Below are 10,451 nucleotides of genomic sequence, written 5' to 3' on the forward strand. Positions count from 1 at the left end.
ACACAGTATAAACAAAACCCTGGCAGCGATAACGATAGTCTCTCACTGGCTTCTCTTATTCCATCAAAGTAGGCAAAGTCCAACATTATTTATTACTCCCTTACATTATTTTCTTCACCTTTGCCTTTGGCAGCCTTAGCTGACCTCTCTTTAAAGTACAGCTCAGCTTTACGGCACACAAACATACGTGTCGCCCTGACTACCTGCAGAAACTGATGTTTTTATTATCTGTTGCTAGGCACATAGGTTGCAGTTTACCAGCTACCAGTTATCAAGAGTCATGATAGCGACGGTGACATCATTGAGTGTGAACAGGACACACTTCCTTAGGCCATAGATTCATTACAAAAGAGGCTTCTTCAAAAGTTAAATCAAACTTTATTTCAAAGAGGCGGTCCAACATTTTGATTGACTCACGGCATCTAACAATAGATTATGTAATAGAACAGTAAAAACACACACAAGTGTCGTTTATACCTTTTTCAAACCAGGCAGTTTATTTTCTAAAGTTAATTAAACTTGGCTGTATTACTGGATGCGTTTGTTATAACCTACTAACATTACTGTAAACCACAGCAAACTGTACGTGTCTTACCTTTCGTTAAGTTTTTACTTCATTCCAGTACAAATTGAATCAGCTGCAACTTGGTACCTGCTTAAGGTTGTAATCTGTGAAGCTGTAACACTAAGTACCCAGAAAAGCTGCAGTAAGACACAATAAAATATCTGTGTCTTACTGCAGCTGTTGTGGGGAAAATACTCAGAACAATACTCGGAGGTGTATTTAAGTACATCCTGACGTCCATGAATTGACGGCTATGTCATCAGAAGGACAGAAAGAATAAAGTCAACAAAGACAGTGTACACTAAATAATGAACATTATCATTAAATTAAAGACTTCATGACAGAGTCTTACATCTTTGGTGTCCTTGAATGCGCGCGCTGCTGGAGTTTTGAGAAGAGGCATTGACTGCAATAATGCAGATGTTACAGGAAAGAATAAAGCAAACAGAACATTGAAAGTGGGGGATTTCTGGGGATTTCTTCTCTCACGCAGGTTTCAAGTCCCTGCAAGCAGATTTTCTTTGTTGTAATGAAATGGTCTGAAGCTCCCTGTCTGTGCAAGGTAAGAAATCAAACATGTCTAACATTGTGGTCTCCAGTAATGATTTTAAGGTAATGAGTTTAAACATGCAAAGCAACTGTTTTTGATTCTGTAACAAAAAAAATTATTTACAATGAGTCAAACAAAAGAAACATTGTTAAATGTTTGATTTCTACTGTTAAAGATCTACATGTGCACTTGTTCTCGTTGGTCCCTATTTTGGTCCCGTTAAAATCTGAAAAACAGTCAGGTCACATTTTTCCTCATATCCAAGGTAAGAGTCAAAGTCTCTTCCTCCTTGCTCACTGGCCTTCCAGAGGGCAGAAGGAGGGCGGTTTAAGAACTGCTCCGGTTCAGGGGTTGTTGATGATCTGCCTGGGGCGTCCGTAGCCTGTCATGCCAGCTTGAGATGCTCCTTTATTTGTGCCCATTTGCAGGCCGATGACACTTTGGCCTTCTTTCAGCTGTTCCTCCGAGAAATCTCTCCTGTTCTCCTGGGCTTTTCTGCACACACACAAACAGACGTCAGTCAGTGCTCAAACCTCCTTTGCGTTTCATCTTTCCTCAGAGGCTAGCATATTTACAGGACAAGGAGGAAAAGCTTACTTATGGAACCAGCTGGGGTCTCCTTTGTAATTCCCATCACCCTTTGTGACAGCCACACTTCCCAGAGCCATCAGGGTCCTCTGGACAGCAGCCAGATCTTTGCCTGCAGACATGCAACATCCTCACATCAACAGAGCCCACGGAAATACAAGGAGGAGAACCTGTACTGTATTTTCCCTCTTGAGTCTCAATTGTTACAGTAAAGAAAAGCTCTGGTTGGTTGGTTATCTTACCCTCAAAGAGGTCTACAGTCTGAAAGATGTCAGTTTTGGTGACTCCGTAACTTTCAGCTGCTCTGAGGAACATGGAGATTTGCTCCATCTGCTTGAATGCCATGCCAGAGCTCTTGATGGTCTTGATTGGCTTGTTGGCTCCATACAGGCTGTTGATGAGCTCACACAGCACCTAGACACACACGGAGTCCTCTCAATACACTGCACATAAAGTGAATTACAATGCTTTATAAGGACATTTACACTTCTGCAAAACTAGAACTCACACATCCATCCTTGAGCCAGTTTTGGAAGCCTGTCTTGTTGGGCTGGGGCCGACCGACTCCAGATCCACACTGGGCAACGATCCACTCCACCAGCCTTTCCTCCAGTTCTGGATCGTATTTCTTATCAATCTTACTCTGAACCTCACGGGTCAGACCATAGGAGGGACCTCTGTTTGCCATTGTAATCCTAATGGAAGGGAAAGTCAATGTTAGATAGGCTGGTAGCTCAGCAAACTCCACTCCCTGGCAGCATTCTAATATCTGATAGATTTAATAGTGTTCACATACCGATGCCTGCCCCGCTCACACCCACAGATGCAATCAATCCAGTGAATGTGTTTCCACTGAATGTTCTGTTATTTATGAGGAGCTGTTACTTTGAAACTTTTAGATTGAGGAGACTTTCTAAAAGTGAGCATCTTTTTGTTGGTCGCCACTTTCACACCTCAAGAGGCTCATTTATCATTTGAAGTTAGTGCGCTCTTCATCTGTCTCAAATCTCTACTATGTATGAAACAAATAAGAATATTTGCCATACTGTCAGGGTTAGATGGATTAGAAAAGAAGCCGATGACAACCTGAAGACAGGAGCGTGAGCAGGGTACTAACCATGCAATGCACACAATAATCTGAGTTTTCCATTATCCAGGCTGCAGCAGTGCAGCTATTTAGCAAATACATTTCTGACAATGGAAATTAAAGTGTTTAATGACTTGAGGAATTCCAACTTTGTTGCACTCTGAAAGTAATTATGGTTGGTTTATCTGACATATTAATGCACAAAGAACTTCCTGTTGGCCTCAGCCAAACCACCCTACTCCCTCCATCCTGTTTGCACATTCAGCTGTCATTTCCTTCCTGACTAAGGTAGCTGTGTATATACAGGAATCTAAACATAACAACATAGTGTTGCTCACTATGGAAACGGTCTGTAAGAAAAAAACAGAAAGAAATACTATCGCAATACACAATTTGCTTTTACAGATCCAAATCGAGTCGCACAACGGCACAACAACTTTGGAATTTTCCACGAATCCACATAACAGATGGGGATGATTATAGCTCGTTCTCCCCTTTTTTCTCCATTTACTGTGCTAATTTACTGTGATAATATCTGCACATTTAACATCTAAGGTAAGCAGGTGCTCTGCAAATATCAGGATCCAGAATCACATCTGACTCGTAAAAAATTGGAGGATCTATTTTTAATTCTGCAGACTTTAATATACACTTAGAATTATATAGATAGATGTTGCTCCAGGACATACAGGCACACCTTTAGCCAAACAGAGGATTAGTGTTACGCAATATGTGTAGAAAGTTTGACAGTTTATCATTGTGTCCACAGCTCCACGCTGGAGCTGCTATAGACACACACACACATTGTTCTCTGTTCATTGTCTGAGGTTGCAGTGGTTATGTGGTCATGCGGAGGATAAGTGTCTTCCTGTCTCCAGAGTTATTCCAAAAGTTGTTTGTTAACAGCGGCAAGAGCGAGGAAAATACTCAGCCATCCAAACTCCTAAGTAGCCTGTTTCTCAATCAGACGACTTCCATCTGTGTGGTGTCCGGACATGCCCGTTACATCAAGCAGCTGCAAACATCAGGACCTGAATGTCTTGCAAGGAATGACGAAATCAGAGAAGGCGCTCTTTCAGATTAACCCCATGTTGAGCGTGAAATCTGATGTATGAGTGGCCAATGTCGCTGTAACTCGCAGCAGCATTTCCAGGGATGATTGTCCACCTAATTGTAAAACTGCAACTAGAAGTGTGTGCGCAGGTGTTTATGGAAGCGTGACTTAGAAGCTCACATAGAGCTGTGCACTTAAAAACATAACTGGGAGTGGTCAAGTGGGAACATCTTGTAATCATAAAGTCACATCTACTCCCTCCCATCTCACAATCTCACCCCACAGTGGGCTACTACCACAAAATGATTTGAAGCTTAAACAGCCACTCAGCTGAAATTGTACGTAACACCTCTAAATGACCAAATCATACTTACAACTGGTGTAAGATGAATAACTGAACACTTCCTGATCATTATCATACCTAATTAGTGCATGTCTTATAGTGTGTGTGTGTGTTTTTCTAATCAGAGAGGAGAACACTGCAGATTAATCATTTAAACTGCATGATCATAGAATCCACTAAATCTAGTATTTGAAGCCTTCATTCTCCCAGACGTCTTACTGTACACCATCGTTTTATTAATCCTCTGCTTCAGTTTGACACAGTGGGACTTTTTAATGCCTGTTTTGTGTAGTTTAAACTAGAAACCGTTAGAAATCTGAGTAAGACACCGTTAAGTTACTCAGATGTCGCTCCATATGTGACCGAGTTACTCATCATCAGTCATTTGTCTCACTCCACCCTCCAAACTGTTAAACAATCATATTCTAGTAACTTGCAGACATCTGTTACAAGAGGCTTGCACAGCTTTCATAAAATTGCACCATCAGCTCATGTTGAAATCCTTACTATGTGAACACGGTGGATCCAGACCGAGATTATTTCTTCATGCTCTTGCCTTCCTTCATCTTGCACAGTCCCCACTGTTGTATTTCCACCTCATGACAAAAGATAGCAGTCACCACCTAACGTCAGTTTCTCAAACTATAAAACTTTATCAAGGCCCATAAATCTAACAAAAAATGTGGCAGCAGCAAGCTGCCAGTTGCCACTTTCTGAACCAACAACCTGGTGTTCAAAACATACCCTGAAGAGGAAAATTATATACTATTAGGCAGTAGCGATGAGAGGTTTGTCAGAGGCTGAACCTGTTAACATTTCCTGGAATTGTTAGGTCTCACATGCCGTGAGCACGAGGTGCGTGTTCAGAGGAGAAGCCAGACAAAACAAAATGGGATTTTATAACAGAAGAATGCACAGGCTCACGCAGAATCCACATAGGAATGGCTAAATATTAACTCAGTGTATTGCCTCGGCCTGTGTATGACCAAACGCAAGCAAGGGGGAAGGAGACAGAGAGCAAGGGTGGAGAGCATGAGAAGCAGTATCATATTTTTCATATTTTCTGCACCAGAATCAGCCACAAGATCCATAAAGAAGCAGAAAAATGTCTGCTGATGAGAATAAAAAAAAGCAAAAAAACTGAGAGGAAAATAAGAGGAGCCTTTACTTACTTTGTGTAGTAGCTTTCTGGTGAATGCAGGTGGGGTTGGTCTGGCGCTGCTGTGTGTCTGCTCTTCTTCTTCCTCTACAACACAGTGCAGAGTGCACAGTACAGAAGTGGCAGGATCAAGCGAAGCAAACACCCCTGAAGTGTTACACTTCAGTAGAAAGAGGGAGCAAGAGAGAGCTACGCCTTTCAGGTCCTCTTATTTCACTCTTATGACCCGCCCCTACGCTCTTTCTCCTTTTCCCCCTTCAAATTGTAATTCCTTATTTAGGAGACGGGCGGGAAGGGAAAAACAAGACATGTGACTTCAGAGTTTGGTGTGGTCACTGAAAAGAATTCTCTGAATTTCACCCTTTACCACTGAAGAATAAGATGGGATTAGGAGGACAGAAGGGAGGCAGGGATGATCAAATCCTCGAGTGGAGCCTGACAGAGCACGGGAAAGGCAGTTCCAGTAATTAGAGAGCAGGGGAGCGCACATACGAGAGTTTTTAGTGCCTTAAATCAAACTGCTGCTCACTGTGGTCTTTCAAATCAGGCCGAAACTGAAAGAGACAGCAAGCAGATGTCAAATGTAAATCCCCCTTCCTCTCTGTCAGGGTTTTATTTCAGTCACAGTGTCTTTTCTTATAGCTGAAACTTGTTCTTGGCTTTGTACACACTTTCAACAGATACAACACACAGTTTATAGAGGGGGACACTCCCTCTGAGGCATCTCAGCCTTGTCAGCCACTGTCCATAGAAGCAAGTCAGGACCTGCAGAGTTCTCATGAAATGACTGTTTGAAGCTATCACTGTCTGAAGTCATCAATTAAACCCGCTCATCATGAGTGTAGGTGTTAAAAAATGCTGGGAAGTTTTAATATAAGTGAAGGTTTGTGTCAGACAGACGTCTGATAGAACTTGAAAGGTTTGGTTGTAGTTGAACGTTTCCTCTTTTCTGCACATAAACTGTATCTGCACACACTTTCAGTAGCAGTCAGCTGTACTTCCACCGTCATAAATGTATTTTTTTTATTTGACTTTGGGTTATTTTCTTTGAACTAAACAAGTAGCACACACGAGAAAACAGAACAAAATGAGGGTTTTTTTTCTTCCCTTCCTCTTCTACATGAACCCAAAGCAAAGTTCATGTTCATGCAGATGACAGAAATCTGCGTGGGAAGATTATCCAGCAAACCTGTAAATATCAGATATACACAAACATAAGAAATTTCACACGCTGGTGAGCTCGGAACAAAAGCCAAACACACTTAGCCTTTCTCATCTTTCGGCAAAGCGGTTAAAGGCTTATCCTCCCTGGTTTTTCATCCTTCAGCCGAGAGCTGTGACGTAATCACCTGCCTTGAATTTGATGGTTCCCAGTGTCAGATCTACAGACCTTTTCTTGATTTTAAACTTTCCATCTACAAAATCCTGTTTCAATAAGAAGTGGGAGCTTTGGTTTGGTTTTTTACATCTCTATAGGCTGTTCCTGCGCAACAGCAGCATCTGGTGGCTCAGGGTGGCAGATATCAGGTGACATCATTTCACTGCTTCTCCCACTGCAGGGGTGCAAACAAGTGCAATTGCAAGTTAAAATATGTTCAAATGAGAACTAAAATGCCCTCCGTGTTTAACCTTGTGCTGAGAACACATTTGAATGTGTTTTATTTCAGGTTGGTGGACATGCCGCTGGGTGTTAATGATCATGCTGGGAGATGCTAAGCTGCTAATTGAAAAAGAGCTGACCCATGGAGAAATACCCGTGAGGTCATCAGGGTTTGTAAAATCAAGCAAAGGAAAAGAAACAGATGGAGACCATAAACCTAATGCCAGGAGATGAATTATTTAAATGCAGACCTATTTTAGACTGATGAACTTTAGAGTGCTATAACACTCTTAATAGGTACACCTGGCTGTCCTTGGTCAGAAAAGTAGGTACAGCTGCAAGTTCTAACAAGCCAGGTTTGTTGGTTGGTTCGTGCACACTTAAATATATAAAAAATCGTTGGGTGGATTGTCCTGAAATTGGTTACTTTGCACAATTATGACCCCCTTCAAGATATACAGTGGGGCAAAAAAGTATTTAGTCAGCCACCGATTGTGCAAGTTCCCCCACTTAAAATGATGACAGAGGTCAGTAATCTGCACCAGAGGTACACTTCAACTGTGAGAGACAGAATGTGAAAAAAAAATCCATGAATCCACATGGTAGGATTTGTAAAGAATTTATTCGTAAATTAGGGTGGAAAATAAGTATTTGGTCACCTCAAACAAGGAAAATCTCTGGCTCTCACAGACCTGTAACGTCTTCTGTAAGAAGCTTTTCTGTCCCCCACTCGTTACCTGTATGAATGGCACCTGTTTGAACTCATCATCTGTATAAAAGACACCTGTCCACAGCCTCAAACAGTCAGACTCCAAACTCCGCCATGGCCAAGACCAAAGAGCTTTCGAAGGACACCAGGAAAAGTATTGTAGACCTGCACCAGACTGGGAAGAGTGAATCTACAATAGGCAAGCAGCTTGGTGTGAAAAAATCAACTGTGGGAGCAATCATCAGAAAATGGAAGACATACAAGACCACTGATAATCTCCCACGATCTGGGGCTCCACGCAAGATCTCATCCCGTGGGGTCAAAATGATCATGAGAACGGTGAGCAAAGATCCCAGAACCACACGGGGGGACCTGGTGAATGACCTGCAGAGAGCTGGGACCAAAGTAACAAAGGTCACCATCAGTAACACACTACAACGGCAGGGAATCAAATCCCGCAGTGCCAGACGTGTCCCGCTGCTGAAGCCAGTGCATGTCCAGGCCCGTCTGAAGTTTGCCAGAGAGCACATGGATGATACAGCAGAGGATTGGGAGAATGTCATGTGGTCAGATGAAACCAAAGTAGAATTTTTTGGTATAAACTCAACTCGTCGTGTTTGGAGGAAGAAGAATACTGAGTTGCATCCCAAGAACACCATACCTACTGTGAAGCATGGGGGTGGAAACATCATGCTATGGGGCTGTTTTTCTGCCAAGGGGACAGGACGACTGATCCGTGTTAAGGACAGAATGAATGGGGCCATGTATCGTGAGATTTTGAGCCAAAACCTCCTTCCATCAGTGAGAACTTTGAAGATGAAACGAGGCTGGGTCTTCCAACATGACAATGATCCAAAACACACCGCCCGGGCAACAAAGGAGTGGCTCCGTAAGAAGCATTTGAAAGTCCTGGAGTGGCCTAGCCAGTCTCCAGACCTCAACCCCATAGAAAATCTGTGGTGGGAGTCGAAAGTCCGTGTTGCTCGGCGACAGCCCCAAAACATCACTGCTCTCGAGAAGATCTGCATGGAGGAATGGGCCAAAATACCAGCTACTGTGTGTGCAAACCTGGTAAAGACCTATAGTAAACGTTTGACCTCTGTTATTGCCAACAAAGGTTATGTTACAAAGTATTGAGTTGTATTTTTGTTATTGACCAAATACTTATTTTCCACCCTGATTTACAAATAAATTCTTTACAAATCCTACCATGTGGATTCATGGATTTTTTTTTTTCCACATTCTGTCTCTCACAGTTGAAGTGTACCTCTGGTGCAAATTACTGACCTCTGTCATCATTTTAGGTGGGGGAACTTGCACAATCGGTGGCTGACTAAATACTTTTTTGCCCCACTGTATTGTAATAACCTTTCATCGAGCAGATCACATCTTTAAGCTTTTGTTTCCCGCAGCATTCCTATCATACTCAGCCACACTTAGTGCTGACGTGCAAAATTCAAAATAATCTGCTAAACTAAAATGCCTACTTTCACCATTGTGAGCACTACTGTGTGGTTTACATAGCCTCTTTTTTTATTCTTTCTTTGTTTATTTAAAAATAATGACTGAATAAATAGAGTGCATCTATAAAATCAGGGTCTTATCTCTTGCTGTGTTTTGAAGCCAGTGTTTTGTGCGGTAGAGATGAAAAGCGAAATGGAATTTAATATTTGGAAGCAGTCCAAGGATGTAATGCTTTTATTTTCAACCTTTGGTAATGTATTAGCTGCACTCATTGTACTGGACCTTCACTTTGTTTGCATATTTCTATAATGGCTCTTGTGGCTGAATGCCAGCTTGAGATTGAATGCTAACATGGCTGTGTACTGCAGAGCCTCAGATGTTGTTGATCAGGTGAACTACTTACTGGGTTGAAAGGGAAAGGGAAATTATGATTGTCTCATCTCTTTTTTAATTCATGCACAATTTGTTATGCTGTGTTAATGTTGAAGGGCAGAGAATGGAAAAGCCTCCATCAAGATAATCGATAAGAAAAGGACCTTTCACACCATCTGAAGTTTTCTTTGTGCAATGTTATATTAATAAACTGAAAAAACCCTTCAACATGAAGTGATACTCTCTTTACGCCCATATAACCACACATCAGCAGCAGCAGGTTTGCACTGCAGGAGGTGTCATGATGTTGATATCTGTGGACTAATAAAGAAATCTACATGTTCAGACCACAGGTGGTTTCAGTGCCTGACCTTCGAGGGTAAAGTACACAACAGGAAGCATGCAGTCTATTTAAATTCTATCAGTGAGTTTACCCAAAGTTTACCCCCCCCCCCCAAAAAAAAGGAAAGAAATTTGTCATTTCACAGATAAGATGTACAGTGACAACTCTATTGTACAGAGAAGCACTGGCTTTACTACTTGCTAACAGTTAAGAGATTTAAACTGCAGCTGTAGTATGCACTACAGTCCTCTTGGGGGCGTTGTATGATCTAAAACATTAAACATAACATTTAGTCTGCTGACACTCTGCTCTAAACTGCGACCCCTAAATGTCCATATAAATCTCCTGTTCTCCACATCGTCCCTGTAATAATGCTATGAGGCAGGAAGCAGTTGTGCAGAAAATGAAGGTCTGCCCTGCAATAGACGTGGTCAAGATGGAGATGGTGCGTGTTAGTCAGTCCCGGCTGTAACTGCTCTGTTACATTTCACATCAGATTTTGATGCACATGCAGGGGGAAAATTTGCAGCTTTGTTACACAGAATTGGATTCCAATTGCATTCTGCTGGTTGATTGCAAAATGATGTCAGATATAATTGACCTCTGCTTATTGACCC

The 10,451-nt window shown here is 42.0% G+C and overlaps 1 protein-coding gene across 1 annotated transcript; it reads right to left on the reverse strand.

Moving 5' to 3' along the window:
• Positions 1-355: 355 nt before the first annotated feature.
• On the reverse strand, positions 356-5,543 carry LOC309715554 (transgelin-like). The gene is made up of 5 exons (XM_082548765.1): positions 5,360-5,543; positions 2,212-2,398; positions 1,946-2,117; positions 1,713-1,815; positions 356-1,610 (listed from the first exon to the last, which is right to left on the reverse strand). The coding sequence occupies exons 2-5, from the start codon at positions 2,389-2,391 to the stop codon at positions 1,460-1,462; spliced, it is 606 nt and encodes a 201-aa protein (XP_082404891.1). The 5' UTR covers positions 2,392-2,398; positions 5,360-5,543; the 3' UTR covers positions 356-1,459.
• Between the last annotated feature and the right edge of the window lie 4,908 nt (positions 5,544-10,451).

Source organism: Aulonocara stuartgranti, assembly GCF_965226115.1.
Source record: "Aulonocara stuartgranti genome assembly, chromosome: 10".
Classification (NCBI taxonomy): domain Eukaryota; kingdom Metazoa; phylum Chordata; class Actinopteri; order Cichliformes; family Cichlidae; genus Aulonocara; species Aulonocara stuartgranti.